General features: G+C 45.2%; 2 protein-coding genes across 7 annotated transcripts in view; one reads left to right on the forward strand and one right to left on the reverse strand.

The window, feature by feature from the left end:
* Positions 1-26,370, reverse strand: part of parpbp (PARP1 binding protein) — a 68,995-nt gene that overhangs the window by 27,303 nt on the left and 15,322 nt on the right. For 2 of the 6 annotated variants that reach the window (XM_073059744.1, XM_073059743.1), the window contains 5 exons: positions 17,953-18,106; positions 11,464-11,697; positions 9,669-9,764; positions 8,488-8,658; positions 6,226-6,380 (listed from right to left, as the gene is read on the reverse strand). In XM_073059744.1, the coding sequence (XP_072915845.1) occupies positions 6,226-6,380; positions 8,488-8,658; positions 9,669-9,764; positions 11,464-11,697; positions 17,953-18,021 (725 nt within the window). In that variant the 5' untranslated portion in view covers positions 18,022-18,106. Of the gene's footprint in view, positions 1-6,225; positions 6,381-8,487; positions 8,659-9,668; positions 9,765-11,463; positions 11,698-17,952; positions 18,107-19,380; positions 19,557-22,190; positions 22,829-26,370 lie in introns of those variants that run through there. The other 4 variants (XM_073059746.1, XM_073059745.1, XM_073059742.1 and 1 more) reach the window with 4 other exon arrangements.
* Positions 19,656-26,370, forward strand: part of nup37 (nucleoporin 37) — a 41,538-nt gene continuing 34,823 nt past the window's right edge. The window contains exon 1 of the mRNA XM_073059749.1: positions 19,656-19,962. Coding sequence (XP_072915850.1) covers positions 19,792-19,962 — 171 coding nt within the window. The 5' untranslated portion in view covers positions 19,656-19,791. The remainder of the gene's footprint in view (positions 19,963-26,370) is intronic.

The raw sequence follows: 26,370 nt of genomic DNA on the forward strand, positions 1-26,370 counted from the left end.
TTTCTTAAATGTTAAAAGTGAGCCCACATTTACAACTTCATCTGGCAGCTCATTCCACACTCCCACCACTCTCTGTGTGAAGATGCCCCCCCAATATTCCCTTTAAACTTTTCCCCCTTCACCCTTAACCCATGTCCTCTGGTTTTTTTCTCCCCTAGCCTCAGTGGAAAAAGCCTGCTTGCATTCACTCTATCTATACCCATCTTAATTTTACATACCTCTATCAAATCTCCCCTCATTCTTCTACGCTCAGATATTTGTACACAGATAGGAAAGGTTCAGAGAGATATGGGCAAAATAGGATGAGATTAGGTCAGCATCTTGGTCAGCAGGGTCAAACTGGGCTGAAGGTCCGTTTGCATGTTGCTTTTTTTAAATTTATTCTATCATATTTCTTAGTTCTTCTGTGAATTGGCTGAATTGGAAAGGTGGGGATTTGCCTAATCGAGGCAGTGTGGCCCAGGCCCAAGAGCATATTGAAGTGGCAAGGCCCAGGATTGTGAGTGAGGAACTACCCAATGTTTAGACAATTTAAGCACTAGGCTAGGTTGAAAAAGTCAGGGTGTCTGTACGGGCTCGGCTTGCTGCTCTACAGAATTTACTTGGCTCTGCGCTGAACTGAGCCTGTGGCCTGCTCCTGCAGCAACTGCAGAGGTGTCTGATTTTGTGTCTGTGGCTGGACTCACTTTCATATACTACAATTCTGAATGCTATTTACTTACTCGTGTTTTTAGTGTGATTCTTTTCCCCCCTGTACAGCGGGTGTTTGACTGTCTATTTTAAAATAGGTTCTTTTGGGTTTCTTTGCTCGTATAGCTGCCTGCAAGGAGACAAACCTCAAGGCTGTATATGCTGACATACATGTGCTTTAATAACAAATTTATTTTGAACATTTGTATGACCCTATAACAGCTGAAAGTGAGATTTAGATGGGCTGAATGTCCTAATTCTGCTCCTTTGGTCTAAATTTGCAATTTTGTTTAAGGGAAAAGTAAGAGCAATAGATGATTCCATTCTGCAGATTCTCTCAACCCATTTGTGACTTTGCCTGTTCCTTATCTGCACCTTCTACCCCGAATACTGTCATCTTTAATCCCTCCAGACTTCCATTTTGTTGCACACCCTCTTTGAGCTCTTCTCCTTCATCTCCCCCCACCCAATCTACGCTTGTGTAATATCTGTAACATGTCTCTGCTGAAAGATCAACCCAGAATACTAACAATTTCTCTCTCTGCTGAGATAGTCAGAGCACTACAGCACAAAACAGGCCCTTTGGCCCATCTAGTCAATGCAAAACTATTTATCTGTCTAGTCCTATCAACCTGCCCCTGAACCATAGCCTTCCATATCCCTCCCATCCACGTACCTATCCAAATTTCTCTAAAATGTTGAAATTGAACCCACATCCATCACTTCTGCAGGCAGCTCGTTCCACACGCTCACCACCCTCTGAGCGAAGAAGTTCCCCTTTAGGTTCCCCTTAAACTTTTCACCTTTCAACCTGAACTCAAGACTTCAAGTTCTAGTCTCACCCAACCTCGGTGGAAAAAGCCTGCTTGCATTTACCCTATCTATACCCCTCAGTTTTGTAAATACCTCCATCAAACCTCCCCCTCTTTCTCCTATGCTCCAGGGAATCAAGTCCTTTTGCCTGACCTCCTGAGAATTCCTAGCAGCTTCTGGTTTCAATTAAGTTTCAAGTATTCATTGTCTTTGTAGTTTTATTGTAAATTACATATTTTTTTTTAATATCCAGGCAGCTCCAGCCTTTTAAATTAATTCATTCTGACCTCAGTCAGTCTCACTAGGAAAGCGGGGGCCCAGGGTGTGTGCACAGCTGTGACCAAGTTCCAAACAGTGTAGCCCCTCATACAGATGTTTCACACTGTAAACTGTTGAGAACAATCCCTCAGATGAACACACAAGTTTATCTTGAACAGAAAACAAAGCAGAGTCACCTAATGTAGTCACCTCACAGCACTGACACAAGTTAATGCCTTCCAATTATTTCCACGTTGGCTGTATTTTTCGTGACACTGTTAAGTGATTAAACACATGGAAAGCGATCAGAGTTAAACCCACAGCTGCTCGACCCTCGTTCCAGGAGCTATGGACGATACAGTCCATGCAAGCTCAGCACTTTTCTCTTTGGCTGTCAGCATACTCAATTCCAACAAGATCTCTTTGTCCCTCTCCCTCCTACTTCTCTGCTCAACACAAAGTTCAGGACTGCACTGCAGCCTCAGGAATAAAGCCAGCCACCATCTGTTTGGAAATACAGGACCCTGGATTGTGCAAGAAACCCCAGCACGGGAGAGGGGAATTCAGCCCAGAAAGTATGTTCTAACCCTTAGCTATCAATTAAAGATCAGAGTTTGCTACATATACATTTTTTTAATGTTTTCAAAGAGGTGTGGGCTTTAATCACAAGATACAAGTAGGCCACTCTGCCCATCAAATCTATTCCACTATTTGATCACAGCTGGTTTAAGATTAGACAGGGGTTTCCAATCTGGGGTCCATGGCATTAAAAAGATGATGAGAACCCATCATAAGGCATTGGCCTAATTCTGCTCCCATTCTTTTGGCCTGTGACTTCCCCAACTATCAGAACCATCTTCTCCATGCCCACTCTACCTAGGCCTTTCAATATATTTCAGAGATTTCCCCCTCAGTCTTCTAAACTCCAGCAAGTACAGGACAAAGCATTCCTCACATTAACCCTTTCAGTCCCATGATCATTCTTGTGAAACTCTGCTGGACTCTCTCCAATACCAGCACATCCTTTACCAGATAAGGGGCCCGAAACTGCTTACAGTACAGCAATGTCTTTTAACCCTGTATCCTGGCCCATAATGTCAACTGTTTATTCATTTCCATAGATGCTGCCTGGCCTGTTGACCTCCAGCATTGTGTGTGTGTTTCTCTAGATTTCCACCATTGGCAGAATCTCGTCTGTTTACACTTATCAATCCCAATTTCATTTAGAGATACAGAGCACAACGGGTCCTTCCAGTCTAACTACAAGACAATTTACAATGACCAATTAACCCACTAAGTAGCAAGTCCTTGGAGTGTGGGAGGAAATGGGAGCACCCAGAACAAGCTCGCGCGCACAAGGGAAGAACGTGCAAACTTCCCAGAGGATGCCGGAATTGAACTCTGATGCCTGGAGCTGTAATAACATCGCAATTGCAACTCATTACTATTAACCAACAGAAGTTTTGAAAGATGGTCTTCCAACGATCTATACAATGTTAGAGATAGTTCGTTGGTGAGGAGAAAAGTGCTGCTTATCAATTGGTAAGCAAGTAGATTTGAGTTCAAAAGTTATGAAGTTGCGACTTTATAAAACTTTAGTTGGGCGACATTTGGAGTATTGCATACATTTCTAGTCACCCCGTTATAGGAAGGACGTTGAGGCTTTGGACAAGATGTTTACCAGAGTGCTTCCTGGTTCAGAGGGCATGTGCTTCTGAGAGGTTGGATAAATGTTTCTTTTTGGAGTAGCAGAGGCTGGGGGGGCGGGGAGAGATCTGATAATGGTTTACAAGATTAGGTGAGCCATTGATAGAGTAGACAGACAGTATCGTTTTCCCGCGGGTAGAAATGTCTAAAGCTGGAGAGCTTACATTGAAGGCAAGAGGGGGTGGTTTCACAGGGGATGTGAGGGGCAAGCTTTTTCTTTAAAAAAAAAGATGCTCAGTGGTGGATGCCTGGAATGTGCTGCCTGGTTTGATGGTAGAAGCAAATATATTACAGGCTTTTAAGAAATGTTTAGATAGGCACATGGATGAGGAAAGATGGAGGGATATGGACATTGTCTAGGGAGGAAGGATTTGTTTTTTGGGGGGGCTTGATTTACTTTTAGCTGGTTCAGCACAGCAGTGAGCTGAAGGGTCTGCTCCTGTACGGTTTGATAATCCATGTTTAAATAATAGATTGTGCTGAATGAAGTGTCAAATTGTTGTAGTTTAATTTGTGCCTGGGCTGACCCATTCCTTGAAACATGGCAATCTGCCTTCTTGAACTGCTGCCATCCAGAAAATGTATACGATTCCTTGGCTTTTAATCAAGCTGCAAAGCCTTTTGTATTAATATATTCAGTGCATGTGGACTTTGCTGGCTGAATGATCCCCAAATAACTGTGCTGGTGAGACAACTTCATGAACTACTGCAGTCCGGGCTGCATGGGTTACACCCACAGCATGATCAGGGAAGGTGAATTAAATAACGATGTGTTTAAATGCTGCTTTTGATAAAAAGTTCAATAATATTTCAGTAAATGCTCACAGCCCAATACCAGGGCTAAGTGGGCAAGGCTGACAACAAAAGCACAAGTTACATGCACACTAGAGGAACAGCAGGTCAGACATCCTCATACGTCAGGCAAGGCCTCTTGGCATGGCCACTTAGTAAATGACGGCTAGTATGAAAACAGGGTTTTTTTGTACAGATTCTCTATGCAAGATATTGTCAGTTTCTCCTGGCGTGGAGTGGGGGAGTTGAGATGCAGAATGAATTGGTGTAATGCACTCAACTGCAGCCCCTACCCAGAGGGCAGTAATCATCAAGAGCAGGGAAAAAAATTAATTCTTCATTACAATTGAATTGTAACAGATTGTATGTTGTATTCATACAGCAAGTTCTTTTTGAATATGAATGAAGTGCCTCATGCACGCCAAACCACAGTAGCGTGTCATTTGCATCAAATCAGTGATGTTTGTGCTGGGGCTGCCTGCAAGTGTCACCGACACTAACCCACACATCCCTGGGCCGTGGGGAGAATCCCGAGAACCCGGAGGAAACCCACGTGGTCACAGGGAGGACATGCAAACTCCTCACAGACAGCAGCAGGGATTGAACACTGCACTTGCAGCTGGCATTTAATTTGCTCCTTTCCACACCTCATGCGGCATCGGGAGGCAACCTTAATGTTTCTTTAGTATTTATTTTTGTTTTTTAAAAAAAAGAATCTAAACGAGGCCGAGTTGTTAGCTTGACACTCAATCCATCATGGATGGAACGTGTACAAGAAGCTGGCCAGATTCGAACCTGGGACCACTCGTCCCAAGGTCAGGTACAAATGCCACCGCACCACAGGCAGGCTTGGCACTGTAATAGTGCAACACTGAATGCTACACCACATGCTGCTACCACGTTAAGTTGACCAGGTGGTTCAAACCAGACACTCTGAATCAAGCAATACATTTCCAGGTCGGAATACTGTGGGTTGAAGGAATTCCCTGTACTTTTGTTGCTCCCATTCTTCCAGCTGGTGGGGGTGGTGGGTTTGGAAGGTGCTCGAGGAGTCTCAGTGAGATGCTGTAATGCATCATGTGGGTACTACACAATGTTGTTGCTGTGTGTCAGTGGTGGGGTGAGTGGAAACATTGAATTTACTATTCAGAACCTCAGCTTCATGTTAGCAGGGAGGAGGTACAGGATCCTGAAAACATACACTCAACATTTTGGGAACAGCATCTTCCCTTCTGCCATCAGATTTCTGAACAGACAATGAACCCATGAACACTTTTCTGTACTTCTAACTTATAAGTACAAGACAATATAAAATACGATTTCTTATTGTAACTTGTGTATTGCACTGTACTACTGCCACAAAAAACAAATCATGATGACATTATCATTATGTGCTGTGTTGTATGACATGGGCGATCATGGTCCTTAACCATGATTCTTGGCAAGTTTTTCCTACAGAAGGGGTTTGCCATCGCCTTCTTCTGGGCAGTGCCCTTAGAAGATGGGTGGCCCCAGCCATTATCAATACTCTTCAGAGATTGTTTGCCTGGTGTCAGTGGTTGCATAACCAGGACTTGTGATCTACACCAGCGGCTCATACGACCATCCGCCACTAGCTCCCATGGGTCTAAGCAGGTGCTACACCTTGCCCAAAGGTGACCTGCAGGTTAGTGGAGGGAAGGAGCACCTTACACCTCCTCTGGTAGAGATTCATCTCGACCCCACCACCCCATGAATTTCATGGCAGTCAGTAATAATAAACCTGATTCTACAGAAGCTCTGTGCTCCTTCCTCAGCCTACCTGCCTGATCTGCTGAGTTTCTAGTTGTTTTTTTTTTTAAATCTCAAGATTTCCAACATCAGTAGTTTGATTTTCACATACAAATACAACGACCCAATTATGTTCTTTATTGCAAAAATTCTTCCCACCTGTTTTTATTCATGAGCTCAAGAGATTGCCAGTACCTGGGGTCAGAAGTCTCTCCCATTATCTCTTGCAGCTTGTCCACGAAGTGCACCAAATCCATCAGTCCCTTGACGTACTGCATCAATGGATCATCTACTGAAGGAGCGTAGCTCTTCCCTCCAAGCTCCAGGCTTCTAATAAAGGATGCTGCTGTCTGAGAATGGGAGAAGAAATGTGACACTAGCTTGTACTATCATAACTATGTTGGTGCTCCCTGTACTGTGTTTTGCACCTTGCTCCCGGAGGAACGGTGTTTCATTTGGCTGTATACACATGTATGGTTGAACAACAATTAAATTTGAACTTGATATGATCTGTGTTGACAGATCAGCCGAAGAGGAAGGCAGTTCTCTATTTGCAGAGGAACAGAGAGCCAGGAGATGAGTTGAGGGGATATTGTTGAACATTGAGTGGGCTCGCTGGCAACATTTAAGAGAAGTTTGGCCCATCTAGTTGGTGAACAGCAGCCTTACAATTTGCTATCTTGATGGCTGAGACTGAGTGAAGGAACATCAACACACACACACTGTTACCATTCACACACCCAGACCTCTTGGAACCCTCAAGAATTCCTCTACCTGACACTTGCTGTTAAAACTCAGCCTTTAATAGAGCTTAGGATAGCACTATACATGCCATTCAGCCCACAATGTTGTGCTGGCCTTTTAACATACTCCAAGATCAATCCAAAACTTTCCTTCCTATATAGCCTCCTGTTTATTCTTCATTCAGGTGCCCAAGTGTCCCAGATGTATCTGCCTCTACCACCATCCCAGCAGCATATTCCATTCACACAACACTCTATATATAAAAAAAGTATATCTGACAACTACCCCCTCCCCCATACTTTCCTCCAGTCACCTTAAAACTTACCCTCCTGTATTACCCGCTTCTGCTCTGGAAGAAAAGTCATTAGCTGTCCAGTCTAGCTCTATCACAGAGTGCTACAGCACAGAAACAGGCCATTTGGTCCATCTAGTCCATGCTGTTACTCAGCCTAGTTTCGTTGACCTGCACCTGGATCACAACACTACATACCCCTCCTACAGACTAGATGGGCCAGACTTCTTAAATGTTGCCATTGAACCCACATTCTCCATTTCTGCTGGTGGCTCACCTTCACTCAGAGGGTGGGGAGTGTGGAACATCTCATCCTCCTTCACTCCAAAGAGAAAAGCCCTCACTCAACCTATCCTCAAGACAAGTTCTCTAATCCAGAGAGCATCCTGGCAAATCTTCTCAGTAATTACCTCCAATAATAGGAATAGAATTTGGCCATTTGGCCCATCAAGTCTACCCGCCATTTCATCATGGCTGATCCAATCTTCCTCAGCCCCAATCTCCTGCCTTCTCCCCATATCCCTTCATGCCCTGACCAATCAACCTCTGGCTTAAATATACATAAAGATTTGGCCTCCACAGCTGCCCTTGGCAAAATTCCTGAGGTTCACCACTCTTTGGCTAAAAAGATTCTTCTGTTCTAAAAGGATGCCCCACTCTGCTGTGTCCACTGGTAATAATTCAGTTTATTTAAAAAAAGATACTGCACAGAACAGGCCCTTCCGACTCAATGAGCCACACCACCCAGCAACTCACTACTTAACCCTGGCCCAACTATAGGACAAGTTACAATAACCAATTAACCTACTGACCAGCAAGACTTTGGACTGACGAAGGAAACACACACTAGCTGAAGCCAGGTGGGATGGAGACAAAGGAATCTGATAGGAGAGGAGAGTGGACTCTGGGAGAAAGGGAAGGTGGTGGAGCACCAGGGGAAGGTGATAGGCGGATAAGGAGAGATAGAGGTCAGAGTGGGGAATAGAGGGGAGGGGGAAGGAACAAGATTACCAGAAGGAGAAATTGATGCTCATGTAATCAGGTTGGAGGCTACCCTGATGAAATGAGCTGCTGCTCCTCCACCCTGGGAGTGGCCTTATTGTGGCAGAAGAGGAGGCCATGGACTGACAAGTTGGAATAGGAATTAAAATGGCTGGCCACCAGGAAATTCCACTTTCAGCAACGGAGCTTAAAGCAGTCTCCTAATTTATGCAGGGTCTCAATGTAGTGGAGGCTGCATTGGGAGCACTGGATACAATAGACAACCCCTGCAGATTCACAGGTGAAGTGTTGCCTCATCTGGAAGGACTGTTTGAGCCCCTGAATGGAGATGGCGAGCGGGCATTTGTTATTTACAGGGATACGTGCCAGGAGGAAGTTTACTGGGGAGCAATGAATGGACAAGTTCAGAGCTGCCTTACCTGGTATAAGGACATCTGCTTTCTGCATGCTGTGTGCTTGAGGTGAGTGAAAGCGTCACAACCAAGTGCCCGCTCAGGGACATTGAAAACACACGCCAATGCCAGGTCACTCCTGGAATTCACCAACAAGTGCAAATAATCACAGAGAAGCTTCCTCCAGAGAGGCACCAGCTGTAACAGAACAACGGTGAAGTGTGAGAAACACCCAATCATGTGCCGGGACCCAAAAACACTAATGTAATACAATAATTAGTTACGGAGATGCTGGAAATCCAGAGCAATGCACAAAATTCTAGTGCAGGGGCTCGAAACCTGCAGAGCATGGCATAAAAAAGACTGTTTCAGGGGAAGTTAGCAAGCCAGTCAACATTTCGGGTGGAAACCGTTCATCAGGACTGGAAAGGAAGGGGGAAGATGCCAGAATAAGAAGAGTGGGGGAAGGGAAGGAAGGAAGACAAGATGGCAGGTGGATAGGTGGGGAAAAAGATAGAAGCTGAGATGAGATATGTGCAAGAGGTAAAGGACTGAAGGAGAAATTTGATAGGAGAGGACAGTGGATCATAGAAGAAAGGAACAGAGGGGGGAGTGCTATAGGAAGGCAATGGGCAGGTGAAAAGGGGACACGGAATGGGAAATGGAAAAGAAAGAAGGGGTGGGGGAAAGAAATTACCAGAAATTAGAAAAGTCAATGCCAATGCCATCAGGTTGGAGGCTACCCAGACAGAATACGAGTGTTGCCCAGTGAGTTATGAATTTAAAATCCCATATATAGGACATTTGTGTTGACATTTTCATGAGAAGATACAAAAGCCTAATCAGAAGAGCTTCTGCAAATATTGGAAACCTTGAGCAATGCAAAATGCTGGAGGAATGCGGGTCAGTCACCATCTATGGAGAGGGATTAATAGTTGATGTTTTGAGTGGAGACCCTTCATCAGTGCAACTGATATCTGATCAAAGGCATGCCATTTGTACAATTTATACCTCTTTCAATAGCACAGTGCAAATGGAGTGGTAGGACGAGTAGATTGCAGTACTATACCTGCAAATCTAAAAAGAAAAATTGTCCTGACCTCATCTTCAAAGTCTTTCCTTTTGCTATCATGCCCATGATAGCTCAGTTTAAGTACAACCATTGGCATTAATTAAATGCAACACTTCTTCAAGACTCTTTGCCTCACCTTAGAAGCGGACTGACTTTGCTCACAGGGTGGAGAAGTGGGTACTTGTGTTGCTGCATCCGATGAAGATCCCATTAGGAAGTCTAGTAGTTCCACCTAAATTATTTGATATTTAGTTTTGTTGTTCTCACAAGTTGGCAACAATTCAGGTTTTGTCACATGCATAAAATGATCTAATTGGGTCTAACCACCTACTTAGAGATACAGTGTGGAACCAGCCACCAGCTCTTAGAGCCCAATGAGCCCACACCACCCAGCAAACCAACCCATTTAACACAAGCCCAATCACAGATCAGTTCAGTGACCAATTTACCTACTAAACAGTTCTGGCCCTTTGTACTTAAAATTGTTTCTTCTTTTTGCATTTACACAGATTGGTGTCTTTTGCACGCTGGGTGGAAGCCCTAGCTGGGCAGTATTTAACTGATTCTGTTATAGTTATTTTATAGATTTGTTGAGTATGCCCACAAGACAATGAATCTTCGGGTTGTATATGGTGACCCACGTACTCCAATAATAAAATGCAATTTGAACTATTCCCTCTGAGTACCAATGGCATTTAAATCAAAGCAGTTATACTCATTAATAAATGTCCAACTATGGCTCCTGTACTTGTACTTTCGGAAGTAAAGTTATTATAGAGGTGCTCCACAGGAAGATGTATCACAACTTGACACAGCAACGCCTCTGCCCAAGGCCACAAGTAATTGCAAGGATTACGAATGCAGCCCAGTCCATCACACAAACTGGTATGGAGCAGTACACCAGTGTAGCCATTAGCACAGTGCTTTATTGCAGCTGCAAGATCAGATTTTCATTCCTGCTGCTGCAAGGAGTGGCCATTCATTTGGAGTGTGCCAGTATTTAGTGACCTTGGCTCATCAGGCTTAGGCAAGATCAGGTTAGGGTGAGGTAAACTGCCTTTCAAGTTGCTCTTTCTATCCTTATTTGTCAATTCCTCATCTGTTAGGGCATGGTAGTTTAGTGAGAATGGCTCCAGGGGCAGTGTGGGGCATCTTACTGTGTAAGATGCGAGAAGTCTGGGGGACCTCCAGCTTCCCAGATGAACACATCTACACCAGCTTCACCAGGTTGCAGCTCCTGAGAGAATGTATTAAAGAACTGAAGCTGCATATGGGAGAATGAGGAGGTGACAGACAGGAGCTTCAGGGAAGTAGTCACCCCTGGTTGCAGGAGACAAGTAACTGGGTGACTGTCAGAAGGAGGGCAAACACAGCCAGTACAGAGCATACCTGTGGCCATTCCCCTCAGTAACAAGTATACAACTTCAAATCTCTTTGGGGGGGGGGGGGGGGGGGAAGAGCCACAATGCTGGGTCTCTGGCACCGAGTCTGGTGCTGTGGCTTAGGAGCAGAGAGGGCTTGACAGGAGATTCCCTCGTCAGAGGAACAGAGACGATGTTCTGCTGGTATGAAAGAGACATCCGGATGGGATGTTACCTTCCTCACTACAGATTCATTACTCACCCCATTACCTAGGACATGCCCTGGTCTCATTTTTACCATCAAGGTGATGGTACAGCAGCACCCCCACCCCCCGGCACTTTCATCCCTCCCATGCTTTCACCCAGTCTTAAAATTCTGCCCTCTCATATTAGCCATTTCCACTCTGGGGGTAAAGTCTGACTGTCCACTCCATTTACGTGTTCTTTTTTCTTTTAACACTTAATAATATGTCTGTAAACAATAAGTTTATGCCTTGTTCTCAGCTTCTGAACTCCACGTCACAAAAACACCAGGTGTACTGAAGGAACTGTTGACATTGTGCTCCTTACCTTAGAGAGCATCTCCTCTGGCTCTTCTTCAGCTTCCAGGTCAGCACAGATCTTGTACACATCAATCAGATCCACTGTATTACCTCTGCTCAGGAAGGAATGATACCTTTCATGCACTCTTTCAAATCCTTCAGGGACCTTTTCAGGATCACTTAGCAACTCCAGTTTCTTCTGAAGTAAATACTTCCACATCAGGATCAGCTCGCTCAACACTACGGTGAATTCACCACAGGACTACATAGGAAAACAGAAAAATAAAAAGGCAAGATTCAGCTGGAAAACTTGTGCTTCACTATGAACTCACTTGTCCAGCTTCATCGCGGATGTGACATTCCTCACCATTCAGAGGCAATGCTTCAAAAAGGCAAGATTCAGCTGGAAAACTTGTGCTTCACTATGAACTCACTTGTCCAGCTTCATCGCGGATGTGACATTCCTCACCATTCAGAGGCAATGCTTCAAAAAGGCAAGATTCATCACCTAGGACCCTTATCACCTGGGACATCACCTGCTCTCACTACTACCATCTGGGAGGAGTAGGTGGAGCCTGAAGTCAGTCAATACAGAAACAACTTCCCGTCGGCCATCAATACTACCTTTGATTTGCAAGTTGATTTCTGTAATTTGCATTTATTATGGGTTTACTCTGTAAAAGATTGGACAGCCGGAGACCTACTCCCAGTGAAGAAACAAAAGGAAGCATAATGTTAAATTGACTGGAGAAAGTACAGGGGTGGGGAGGTGGGACAGATGTCAAACTTTTTTTTTTAATATCCAGAGAGAGTGCATGGAAAGCATTACCTGGGACAGGAGTAGAGGCCAATACATTAGGGACATTCAAGACAAGAGAAAAATTTAATAGTCACATTCACAAAGCATAAAGTGAAGTGCATCATTTTCGTTCAACAACCAATATCAACGGCAATGAGGATTGTGCTAGGGGCAGCTCTCAAGTCTCACCAGAGCCTGGAATTCTCTATCCACAACCATACATTTACCCCACCCTCCCCTCTCCCTGGAGAGGGTCTTGAGGGCCAGAGGGCAATCGAAAGCTTAGCTCAATACTGCCAGTCTGGAATCAGACATGGAAAGGGTGACAAGTCAGGTCAGCGAGTCACAGGCTTACATACCAGCCTGGAATTCAAAGGCCTGCAATCAGACAGTCCAGGGTTAATAAAGAAGTTTGAACCTGAAGGTCAAAGACCAAAAGTCAGAGATTCTGCAAGTCGAGGCTTAATGGCAGGTGTGTCGAGAAGTCAGAGCCCAATGTTTACCAGTTCCGAAGAAGCCCAAAACATCGACTGTTTACCCTTTTCCATAGATGCTGCCTGGCCTGCTGAGTTCCTGTGGAATATTGTGAACATTTGCATGTCTTGGCCAAGTACTGTCTGTGTTAGACTGAGTGGGTGGGAGAAAAGGTGTTGCTGTTGTGTTCTGTTCTGTTGAGTTGTGTCGTTGTTCCCTGTATATTTCTACAATGGTGAGCATGTTACATTGATGTTACAGAAATCATGGCAACACTTGTGGGCTGCCCCAGCACATCCTTGGCTGATAATGCAAGCAATACATTTGTCTGTATGTTTTGATGTACCTGCGGCAGATAAATTAATCTGAATCAGAGCCAAACTATTGAGGGTTTGGTAAAAAAAATAAACCAGATGAATCTTTAAACAGATTTTTCTGAAGTCACCAGTAGTAATATTAGTTTTTTTTCTCTTCCCCAATCACACATTTATACAACCATTGGAAATGTGGAACAGAGGCACCTGGCAGTACAAATACATTGCTCTGTAAATGGTGTTGTAGTTAGTCAGGGCTTTGTCACACTGACCTGCAGTCAGGCACAATATAGATATTGTGATGTTATGTTGCAGTTGTACAAGACATTGAGACCGTGTTTGGAACTTGCATTCAGTTTTGGTCAGCCTGCTATAAAGGAGGTTCTTAAAGTTGTCGTAGCTGGGGGAGATAGCAGGGATAAACTCCCACTACCTATTAAATGTGTCTCAAATAGCCTCTGACAACCAAGACCAGCTCCTGGGCTTCATGTGTGGCTTAGCTCCTGAGCCTGGGAGAACAGTTTCTATTGACAGGAGAAGGGGCAAAGGCACCTTAAAACCAATTGCTTTTGGCAGATGGGGCTCATCAGCTCATCTCGAAGACATACAGTCTTAGGAATACAAGAGAATGAGGGGTGATCTGAGAACTGTATATAACAAAAAATCACAAGCGGTTAGATAGGGTGAATGCACTCAGTCTCTCTCCCCCCCACTCTCCTGATTGTTGGGAAAAAAATCAAGAAACAGAAGGCATAGGGTTAGATGAAGTAGGTATTTAATAGGAACTCATTAAATAACACAAGAACATCAATTTCTCCCCGTCCTTTCTCTTTTTCCATTCCCATTCTTGCGCTAATCTCACCCCTTCTCTTCTCCCCACCTGCCTATCACCACCCCTGGGTCCTCTCCTCCCCTTTCTCCCTTTACCTCTTCCACCCATCACCTCTCAGCTTCTCACTTCACACCTTCTCCCACCCACCTACCTTCCCCCTCACCTAGTCCTCCCTCTCCTCATTCTCACTTCTTCCCTCCCTTCTTTCCAATCCTGATGAAGGGTCTCAGACCAAAATGTCCACTGTTTATTCCTCTCCATAGATGCTACCCAACCTGCTGAGTCCCTCCAGCAGATTGGGGGTGTTTTTTTTAAACCATTTTTCACCAAGAGGTATGTAAGGGGTTTCTTCTTTTACGTTACTGCTAAGGCTAATAAAATGGCTTCTTTGTTATATTAAAAGTAAAACTGCTTCTTTGTTATGTTAGCTGCTGAGAAAGTGCTTTTCTCTCGCAGCTTGTTTGGGTTATAATTACTGATAACAAGAATTGCATTCATTTGTTAACCAATTGTGATAGATGTTATTCTTTGTGGGTCTGTAAGCTATTGTTCCACAGGCTTTAGGGAGTCGGCGCGATGGGGTTAAAGAGGAGACGTGATGCTGTAAGGTGGGTGACGGAATGGACCCCGAGCGGGAGTCTGAGGCCCAGGGTCTTTGGCGAGGAGAGGAGATGAGGACAGATTCATGTGGAGCGTCTGGTCCTGGTTGTTGGTCCCAGGCGGCGGGTCGAGGAGGTCGGAGGGGATCGAATGGTGGCAAGAAGACTTCATTAACTGAGCTCCAACGGTTGTGCACGAAGTGGTTGGACTTTGATAAATTTGGCGCCTTTTACTTTTCCTTTTATATTGTATCTCTATTAATTATAGTTCCAGTAAGATCTATAAAGTGTAATCATTTAATCGCATATGGTTTACTGTCTGTTATTTGGCGTGGTGGGGACATCATACAGCATCTACACAAACTGATTACCCAGTTTGGTGGGGCCGAAGGCTGCTCCCCCTAGACGGAAGCGAGCTGAGCGAGCCTGAGGCTTACCAGGGGGCTACAGGTACAAGTACACCAACATTTGGATGGGTAGATGATAGGAAAGGTTTAGAAAGACATGGGCCAAACAGAAGCAAATAGTACTGGCATGAGGCAAGTTGGCTAGTATTTATATGGAGATACAGAACAGCAACAAGCCACATTGCTAAGCAACCACCTATTTATAACAGAACAGTACAGCTTAGGAACAGGCAATTCAGCCCACAATGTTGTGGTGAACCAGCTAAAAAGCAAATCAAAAGCCCCAAAACACTAATCCCTCGCACCTACACCATGTCTATATCCCCCCACCTTCCTTACACCTTATGTGCCTATCCAAACATCTAAGAGCCTCTAATATTTTTGCCTCTACCACCATACCAAGCAGTGCATTCCAGGCATCCACCACTCTCCGAGTTAAAAAAAACAACTTGCCTTTCATGTCTCCTTTGAACACCCCCCCCCTCCCCACCTTCACCTTCAATTCATGCCCTCTGGTATTAGACATTTCCACACTGGGAAACAGATACTCTGTCCACTATCTGTGAGCCTCTATCAGATCACCCCTCAACCAGTCCAAAAATTACAGATGATGCCAGAATTGAACTCTGTCACCCAACCTGTAATAACATCAGTCTTACCACTTTGCTACATGGTGCCCATAGACAAAAGGGGCTGAGGAGCCTGTTTCCATGCTATGTGAATCAAATTTCAATTCCTCTGTTAGCATGATGGGATTTGAACTCATTCCCTGGATCAACGTCCAGAGCTTTGGATCAATAGCTTAACCGTGGTACCAATCGTTATAGACAGCTGTGGAGGCAGAGTCACTGGGTATATTTAAAGTGGAGATTGATAGATTCTTGATTAGTCAGGGAGTCAAAGGTTACAGGGAGAAGGCAGGAAAATGGGGTTGATAGGGATAGGAGGTCAGTCATGATGGAATGGGCTGATTGGCCCATTTCTGCTCCTGTGTCCTTATGGTCTAATGCAGATACAGTATATGTATACTCCCCCCATGTTGCAGTGTCTGGAAACTCGACATTTATGAGTTCGGGAATTGGATCACCCCCCCCCCCCCCACTCTCAAGATTGGCAAGTCTTGGGGATCAAAGGCCTGTGTGAGCCAGGAGTTTGAGGCCCCAAGATCAAAGTCCTCATTACAACAGTGGAGGAGGCCATGGATGCCCTAACAACCTGATGGCACAAGTTCTGTTTGGGCAGCCTCCAACCTGATGGCATGAACATCAACTTCTCAAACTTCTGATAATAACCTCCCCCTTCACCATTTCCCACCTCCTTGCCCGCCCATTGCCTCCCTCTGATGCTCCCCCCCCACCTTTTTCTTTCTTCCAATCAACTTCCCAGCTCTTTACTTCATACCATCCCCCTCCATTTCACTTATCAACTTGTGATTCTCTTTCCACCCCCCCCCATCTTTTAAATCTACTCCTCAGCACTTCCTCCAGTCCTGCCGAAGGGTTTCAGCCCAAAATGTTGACTTGTGGCGACCCACTTCCTAGCACACTCGAACCGGCTCACAATTAGCCAGCGTGCAGGCACAAAGGCCAGGTCCGCAGCAAAGGGAGAAAAGCCTGGGGGGGGGTATCAGTACGTGTCTCTTGGAGCATCCGCGCCCGGGGGGGGATGAGGGAGGCTTTAAAACAAGGCTGTGAAGTTCGAATAAAATTAACTTTGACTGCAGTTTACCTACTCCGTGTTGTTATTTTAGCACTGCGTGTAGCACACCGCTACAGACTGCACCTTTTTTTACGCCCATAGTTGCTGCCTGGCCTGCTGAGTTCCTCCAGCACCTTGTGTGTGTTGCTCAGATTTCCAGCATCTGTAGATTTTCTCGTTTGTGATTTGTTTCATTGTTGCTCTGCATTCGCGAGCTCCCGCCAGCACATCCTTGGGTGCGTTGGTGATGAATGCAAATGACACATTTCTCTGCCTGTGATCAATAAATGACCCTGAATCTTGTAACTACAGCCAAAGTATGAGGGTTTAGGAAGACATTTTGAACACAAGGGATGGAAGTTTAAAACCCAGAAGGAACAATTTGTACAACATGTAATCCGTTCACACTAATTATTATTACTGACAAAGGAGGTTTCCAAAGGTTAAAGTGAGAGGGGATGGAAATTTAAATTATACAATGGGTCAAACAAATTAAGGCAAACAGAGTTGTGACTACTAGACAGGTATATGGAGGAATTTGAGGTGAGGGGTTACATGGGAGGCAGGGTTTAAGGGTCGGCACAACACTGTGGGCCAAAGGGCCCGTACTGTTCTATGTGAACTGCTCAGGTTCTGCCTCAGCACTGCAGAGTTTGGAACTGAAGTATTCAAGGAGACTTGATCTGTTGATGGAATTGCATTATAATCTACATGCTCTGGAGAGTGTGGGAATAGTTGCACAATTTTGTTGGCTACCTGCACATGTGGGTGTATCAGGTAACGAAAGGGCATTACAGCAAAACAGGCACTTACCAAGTAGAGGTAGATATTATAGTTAATATGATAAAGTATGAAGCCAGATCTTATACTAGGTTGGCTGGGATTAGAAAAAGGCAGAACTTGTGGGATAGGAGTGGGAGGGGGAGGTTGGTTCCATGAGTTCAGGGGAGGTATCTTTTGAAAAGGGATAGGAGGGAAGATGTGTGGTGGCAAGATTGAGGTTTGGACTCCACTTTGGCACTTGTTGGTAAGCATGGGAACAGGTGGTGTGATTATTGTAAGGTCCCTGAGACAGTGGAATAAGAGGTCATGGTGTCATAGATATTCATTGGAAGGTAGGAAGCTATTTGGGCAATTATTGGGTCGATCAGGGGTGCTTAGCTTGCAGGATATTCTGGCACCTGAGGCAGGGATGGTGAATCCCTGTGAGGGCTCTGGTGAAGTTTTTAATTAAAACAGGTTTGTGAGGCTGGATCTGCTCCCAATCGTGGCTCCTGTCATACTCCATTACAGTAGGTGGTGGTAATGCCTCTTTCTGATAGGTGCAAGCCACCTTTAGCACAAAAGAAGAAATTGAGATCTACTTGCTTCTCGGCGATAAACAGAAGAGTTACCTCCTTGTTCACCTCAGCCACGGCAAGCTGTAGAACCAGGAACATGTGGTCCGCACTGCACACCGTCATCCTCTCACGCTCTCTTAATAGGCACCATTCCTCCCGAAATCTCCTTACCAACTGTAACACTCTCTGCTGGCAGGAATTCAGGACCCTAAGAGTCCACGGAGAATTAATCTTTAAATTTGTAGGTATTGAAGACTATGAAAGATTTTAATTATCACTGTAGCCAGGTCGTTCTTGGCTCAAAGTGCACTCCCTTCGTGAAAGTCATATGTTGGGACTGCTAAAATGAAGTTCCATTTAGACCACAAGAGACAATAGCAGAATTAGACCATGTCTAATTGAGTCTGCTCCAATACACCCTCGGGGCTAATTTACTTTTCTTCTCACCCCACTCTCCTGCCTTTGTCCCATAACCTTGGAACACTTACTAAGCAAGACCTAAACCTCCAGTTTAAATATACTCAATAACTTTGCCTCCACGGCCATCTGTGCAATGAATTCCACAGACCCACCACCATCTGGCTAAAGGAATTCCTCATCTCCATTCTAAAGGGACTTCCCTCTGTTCTAAGCGTGTGTCCTCCAGTCCTAGTCTTCCCCACTATAGGAAACATCCCCTCCACATCCACACTATCCAGGAGTTCCAATATTCACTGAGATTCCCCCTCATTCTCCAAGAATGCAGCGAATTCAGGCCGATATCCATTAAATGCTCCTCATATGTTAACCGTTTAACTTCCGGGATTATGGAGTTTTAGAATCTTTAAAGCAGAGATTAATAGGATCCCGATTAGTCAGAGCATCGAAGGTTACAACAGGGAGGAGTGGAGAATGGGGTTGAGAGACAATAAATCGGTTACAATCGAACGTCAGAGCAGACCCAATGGCGGAGCTCTGCACTTATATTTATGGTCTAATATTCTCTACGTCTCACTAACCCGTGATGCCACCCCATCAATATTGATTCTATTTATATCCCCCTCATGCAGAGGAGGATGGCTAAAGCTCATTGGGATAACAGCAGTTTGAGTTACCGAGACAATCTGTGTCTCCACCCTCTCACGGAAACGAAATTCAGGTCACTATAGGGCAGTCACTCAAACCGCATCCGCGTTTCCTCAATATAAAATGCTAGAAATATACATTACAAGGGATATTTCCTTTAAACCCAATCTGACATAACGTTCAAATTTCTTCGAAAAATTGTCAGTAGAGCGAGTTCCTCCTTATACAAGGACAAATGCAGCTTTACAAAAAGCGTTAACAGAAAACCAATCACACGGCAGATGGGCGGTTCAAATTTGGCAACTGTCAGTTAGAACAACACCAACTAACTCTCCTGCCAAAGAACTACTACAGGTGCTTGTCACTTTGCATCTCGAGCTGCCCTGGGAGAGTCCTCTCCCCGAGGCTACGGTTTACCTGGGGGGAAATTCGATTGTGCTTGGTTGGCAGTTTAGATGATCAAAGGACATCGTTCTTGCTCTGATACAGATGTGATCCCGAACACAGATCAAGATCTCCACTGGGTGGTCTGTCGCCTGTGATCCTCTCTGCCCTATCTCCGGGACTACAGAACCGACACACTAACAATACAATCCAACCTCTCCTTAACTGTCGAGCGCTGGCTCTGGGCTGGTTTAAAAGTCCCGGGCCGGTGTTGCAACAGCCAATGGGAGTCGCCGCTCTGCAATGTTGCACTTTCCACTCGGAAGCGAAGTGGCCGTAGCCAATCAGCGGTGGCTGGACGTTCCAAGCGGGGAAGCTTTGAGCGTGTGGTGTTGGTGGGGAACCCTTGGAGCTCAGACCCGGCCACCGCCTGCTCTCCCGATCATGCTGCTGAACAAGAAGAAGGAAGCGGGGGCCCGAAGAGCAACGCACTCGGTGCTGAGCGAGGAGACGGTGATCGCCGTGGAGTTCAGCCCTTTCGACAGCTGCGACGCCGGCACCCTCATCGCCTACGGAGGGGACAACTACGTGGTGGTGGGCAGCTGTCGCTTCCAGGTGAGCGAGGGTGGGTGGGGAGGATTTTTGTCGCAACTACATAGAAAACCTACAGCACAATACAGGCCCTTCGGCCCACAAAGTTGTGCCGAACATGTCCCTACCTTAGAAATTACTAGGCTTACCTATAGCCCTCTATTTTACTAAGCTCCATGTACCTATCTAAAAGCCTCTTAAAAGACCCTATCATATCCGCCTCCACCACCGTTGCCTGTAGCCCATTCATGCACTCACCGCTCTCTGAGTAAAAAATTTACCCCCGACATCTCCTCTGTACCTACTCCCCAGCATCTTAAACCTGTGTCCTCTTGTGGCAACTATTTCAGCCCTGGGAAAAAGCCTCTGACTATCCACATGATCAATGTCTCTCATCATCTTATACACCTCTATCAGGTCACCTCTCATCCTCAGTCGCTCCAAGGAGAAAAGGCCGAGTTCATTCAACCTATTCTCATAAGGCATGCTCCCCAATCCAGGAAACATCCTTGTAAATCTCCACTGCACCTTTTCTATGGTTTCCACATCCTTCCTGTAGTGAGGTGACCAGAACTGAGCACAGTACTCCAAGTGGGGTCTGACCAGGGTCCTAAATAGCAGGAACATTACCTCTCGGCTCCTAAATTCAGTTCCACAATTGATGAAGGCCAATACACCCTACGTACCATACACAATACACTGTGCAGGACAGGTGCACACAAAGGAGGCTGTTCGGCCCTGGATGCCTATACTAGCCCAAATTACCATATAAACAGATCTCATTTCCTGCACTTGTGGCTGAATTCCCACCTCTCCCTGTAGGAATTTACTACGTTTTCCCCGTGAGTTTCCTCCGGGTGCTCTGGTTTCCTCTTGCGTTGCGAAGACATATGGGTTGGGATTGGTAAGTTGTGGGCCTGTTATGTTAGCTCCCAAAGCATGGCGACACTTGTGGGCTGCCCCCTGCACATCATCAGACTGAGTTGGTCTTTAACGCAAATGATGTATTTCACTATGTTTGGATGTACTTGTGACGAATAAAGCAAATCTTTTTAATCTTTTTGTTGATTGAGGTTAGGGCAGATTAGTGAGGCACTTCTCGCCTTATTCTGTGTTATAATAGTCTTTATTCTGCTTGAACAAGTAGTGATGAATCAGAGTAATTCATCTAACCCTGGTGTTGCTCACCCCTCAAGCTGTTAGACTCTAACAGGGATTCCCAGCCTATTTTATGCCATGGACCCCTACCATTAATTGAGGGGTCTGTAGACCCCAGGTTCGGAGTCCCTGATTTAGAGCAACACACAAAGTGCTGGAGGAACTCAGCGGATCAGTCATCTATGGAAAGGAATAAACAGTCGATGTTTTGGGCCAAGACACTTCATCAGGACCTCTAGATTTTTCTTCAAAGTTCAAATTTCAAAGTACATTTATTATCAAAGTATATATACTATATATATCCAGTGTTCCCTGTGTGGCCTCCTGTGTATCGGTGAAACCCGATGTAGATTTGCTGAGCCAGAAAATAAACAGGATCTCCCAGTGGCAACCCATTTTAATTCCTCTTCCCATTCCCATTCCAGCATGTCAGTCCCTGTCACGATGGGGCCACACTCAGGTTGGTGGAGCAAACCTTGTATTCTGTCTGGGTAGCCTCCAGTCTGATGGCATAAACATCGATTTCTCGAACTTCCGGTAATTTCCCCACCTCGTCTCCTTGCCTGCCCATCACCTCCCTCTGGTGCTCCTCGCCCTTTTCTTTCTTCCATGGCCTTCTGTCCTCTCCTATTAGATTCCCCCTTCTCCAGCTCTGTATCTCTCTCACCAATCAACTTGCCCCTCTTTACTCCCTCTCCCCCCCCCCCCCAGTTTCACCTATCACCTTGTGTTACTTCCTCCCCTCCCCTCCTCCCACACTGACTCCTCATCTTTTTTTCTCCAGTCCTGATTAAGGGTCTCGGCCTGAAACGTTGACTATAGTCTTTTCCATGGATACTGCCTGGCCTGCTGAGATCCTCCAGCATTTTGTGTGTGTTGTTTGGATTTCCAACGTTTGCAGATTTTCTCTTGCTTGTGATTGAAATATTACATATACAACCTTGAGATTCGTCTCCTTACAGACAGCCACAAAACAAGGAAACCCAATTGAATCCACAGGAAAACCTCGTACAACAAAGACTATCAAACAAGCAATGTACAAAAAAAGAACAAATTATGTAAACATATATCACACAACATGAACCACTGAGTACCTGAAAGTGAGTGCACAACCACGGAGAGTCGGTTCAGGGCTGAGGTGAGTGAAGCTGGTCCTGGAGCCCGGTGATCATCAGGCCAGTTCAGCGTTGGGGCGAGTGCTGATGTTTGCAGGCCACGGTCACGAAGCCAGTTCAGTGCTGAGGAGAGGGCCAGTGGTTTCAGGCAATAGCTGTAGTCAGTTTTGTGCTTGAGGGAGTTTTATTTTCTTTTTCCTCAACCTGTTTATGCACTTTCTAAACATAGAAACCTCATCTTATCTCAAGTCTGCACTTTAGATGGCAACTCCACCTAGTCAGTTTGTCCTTCAAGCCTTGAGCAGCATCCCAGTAATTCTCCAGCACGTTGTCTGTCAGTTCTCTGGACCCTGTTCTTTGGGCCATGAGGTTCTGGCACAAAGGGACCAGAGGGATTTTTATCAAACTGCATCCAAGTTTGGCTGGATGATAGGAGGTAGGGGTAGGTGGTGGCCGAGTGTTAATTCAGACTAGAACTCTGTCACAAATGGTGTACCACAAGGATCGGTGCTGAGTCTTGAAAGTAGTGTCATATGTAGATAGAGTTGTAAAGAGAGCTTTTGGCACATTGGCTTTTGTATATCAAAATATTGGGATGTGTTGTTTAAGTTGTATAAGACATTGGTGAGACAAAATTTTGCAGTGTTCTGTGCCGTCCCAGTCACCTACCTACAGGAGGGTCATCAATAAGATTGAAAGAGTGCAGAGAAAATTTACACAGATGTTGTTTTATCTTAAGAAATTGATGGAGTCATAGAGAGCGAGGAGGTTGTGTAAGGACATAGATCAGCTGGAAAGTTGGTTGGGAGGTGGTAGATGGAATTTAATCCAGTCAAATGTGAGGTCATAAACTCTGCAGATTCTGGGAGGATGTGCAGATCATATGACAAGAACCTCTTACAGAGAGAACTTGAGATGCAAGTTCATAGCTCCCTGAGCTTTCCTGTACAACTAGATCTTTGATTTCCTCACTTGAAGACCCCAGTCAGTTCAGATTGGCAACAGCATCTCCTCCACAATCTCCATCAGCACAGGTACACCACAAGACTGTGTGTTTCGCCCCCTGCTCTCCTCACTTTATACTTATGACTGCGTGGCTAAGCTTTGCTCCAATGCCACATTTAAGTTTGTTGACGACGCCACTGTCCTAGGTTAAATCAAAGGTGGTGACAAATCAGCATATAGGAGGGAGATTGAAAATCTGGTTGAATGGTGCCACAACAACCTCTCGCTTAACATCAACAAAATCAAAGAGCTGATTATTGACTGAGGAAACCGGAGGTCCATGAGCCAGTCCTCATCAGGGGATCGGAGGTGGAGGGGTTAGAAACTTTACATTCCTCAGCATTATTATATCAGAGGACCTGTTCTGGGACCAGTTCCTCAAAGGGACAACAGCATCATCTCTACTTTTTTTTTAGAGATTTGCGCAGATTCGGCATGCCATCTAAAACCTTGATAAAACTCCCATTGAAGCATGGTAGAGAGTTTATTGAGTAGTGGCATCATAGAGTGGTATAAAAACACCTAAATGCCCAGGAACAGAAAAGTATTATTGACTGATTTGTCTTCCTTTGCATATTAGATGTTTGTCAGTCTTTGTTATGCATAGTTTTTCATAAGTTCGATTGTATTTATTTACTTTCCTACAAATGCCTGTAGGAAAATGTATCTCCATACGGTGACATATGGATACTTTGATAATCAGTTCACTATAAGAAGGATGTGGCGGCTTTGGAGAGTGTACAGAGGTGGTTTATCAGGATGACTCCTGGGTTAGAGGGCAGATTTGGGATTGGAGCTCCTTTCCGGGGAATTCGCTAAGACGGTAGCGCGATATTAATATGCAGCAGCCTCTCCGGACTCTGGATGGGGGATTGCCAAACGTTATGTGGATTTTCTGGTGTATCTGTTTTGTCATATGCTTTTGTGATATCATTCTGGAGGAATGTTGTCTCATTTTTTAACTGCATTGCATTTGTGGTTTCTAAATGACAATAAACTGAATCTGAATCTGAATCTGAGATACCATAAGGAAAGATTGGACAAACTGGCTATTTCTCTATCATAGTGGAAATTGAGGGAGGACCTGATAGAAGTTAATGAAATTACAAGAGGCAGAGATAGAATAGATAGCCAATATCTGTTTTGGAAAGTGAATCAGATTTATTATCACTGATGTCCAGTGTGGGTCTTCAAGCACTTGTAGCTGCTTCTTCAAAGCATTCTAAAAACTAGTGGGTTTTTTTGCTCTCTTTTTGTACAAGTGACTTTGTTATATTTCTTATTGTAACTTGTAGGGTGACAGGTTGGAGATACATCTCTACCAAAGGAGGTGTAAGATGTTTTTTCCATTTGCTCACCTGCAGGTCAGTCTTGGGCAAGGTGTGAGGGGGATCTCATTGAGATATATCGAATGGCCTAGATAGAGTGAATGTGGACAGCATGTCTCCTTTAGGACTAGAGGGCACAGCCTCAAAATTGAAGGATGTCCATTTAGAACAGAGATTAGGAAGAATTTCTTTAGCCAGAGGTGGTGAATCTGTGGAATTCAGTGCCACAGACAACTGTGGAGCCATTGGGAATATTTAAAGCAGAGGTTGATAGGTCCTTGATTAGTCAGGGCATCAAAGGTTACGGGAAGAAGGCAGGAGAATGGGATTGAGAGGAACAATAAATCAGCCATGATGGAATGGCAGAGCAGATGTGATGGGCTGAATGGCCTAATTCTGCTCCTGTGTCTTGTGATCTTATGCAAAGGGTTCATTGAGAGACTGCATTTCATAGATTTATGTTCCTGTTCCCATGAAATACCATTCATTTCCACCGCTGTGTGAACAGACATGGGTCAAGCACTAGCAAGTACACCTGGTTTGGATGGAGTTTCTTTGGCAAGGATCAGTTGGGCCAAAGCACCTGTATCGTTCTGAGTTCGAAAATACCTGTTTGCACAGGGAATGCTGGTAGGCTGATCTCACTTCATCTTGGGCAGGAGGAATGAGCTGGAATTTTCTAAAGGAAGTTGGAGATGAAATGTTTGCAGGTTACAGGGAATATTCTGATAAAAGCTGGTGTAGATACTTATAGGCCAAATGGCCGCCTGGGCCCTCACAGCATAGCTATTATTTTTGTCTAACACGAGAGATTCTGCAGGCGCTGGAAATCTTGGGCAACACACACAAAATGCTGGAGGAACTCAGCAAGTCAGGCAGCATCTATGTTGATGTTTTGGGCTGAGATCCTTCATCAGGACTGGAACAGAAGAGGGCAGAAGCCAGGATAAGGAGGTGGGGGAAGGGGAGGAGTACAAACTGGAAGGTGATGGGTGAGACCAGGTGAGGGGATGGTGGGTGGGTAGGGTGTTGAAGTAAGAAGCTGGGAGGTGATTGGTGGAAGAGATAAAGGGCTGAAGAAGAAGGAATCTGATAGGAGATAAGAGTGGACCATGGGAGAAAGGGAAAGAGGAGAGAAATGAGAAGGAGGTGATAGGCAGGTGAGAAGAGAAGTGGTGAGAGGGGAACCAGAATGGGGAATGGAAACCGAGAGGGGGGGAGAAATTACCAAAGGTTGAAGAAATCAATCTTCGTGCCATCAGGTTGGAGGCTACACAGGTGGAATTAAATGAGGTGTTGTTCCTCCCACCTGAGTTGTGCCCTCGTTGTGGTGGTAGAGGGGGCATGTCAGAATGGGGAGTGGAATTAAAATTATTCTTGCCTAATTATTTAAAAACATTATGCCTTCGCGATTCTTCTGCCTGCTCTGGGATTTGAAACCTTAACATTGAATCTGATAAGAGTCAGTCATATGGATCCTCCCGTATGCGTTCCCCTCAGTAAGATCCCTGCTTTGGTTGCACTTCTCCTGCCTGTCCCCTAGAAACTTTGATTCCTTGAAGGCCAACTGGCACAGTAGCGTAACGGTTAGCACAATTGCTTTACAGTGTCAGTAATCACCAGTCGGGGTTCAGTTCTCTCCACTATCTGAATGTTCTCCCTGTGACGGTGTGGGTGCTCCACATGCCCCCTACGTGACGGGTTAGGATTAGTGAGCTGTGGGCGTGCTACTGTATGTTGGTGCCTGAAATGTGGTAACACCTATTGGCTCCCCCCAGCACAATACTCGCTCATTTGATTTGATGCAAACGACTCATTTCCCTTTA

Source organism: Hemitrygon akajei, chromosome 10, assembly GCF_048418815.1.
Source record: "Hemitrygon akajei chromosome 10, sHemAka1.3, whole genome shotgun sequence".
In the NCBI taxonomy this organism is placed as follows: Eukaryota; Metazoa; Chordata; class Chondrichthyes; order Myliobatiformes; family Dasyatidae; genus Hemitrygon; species Hemitrygon akajei.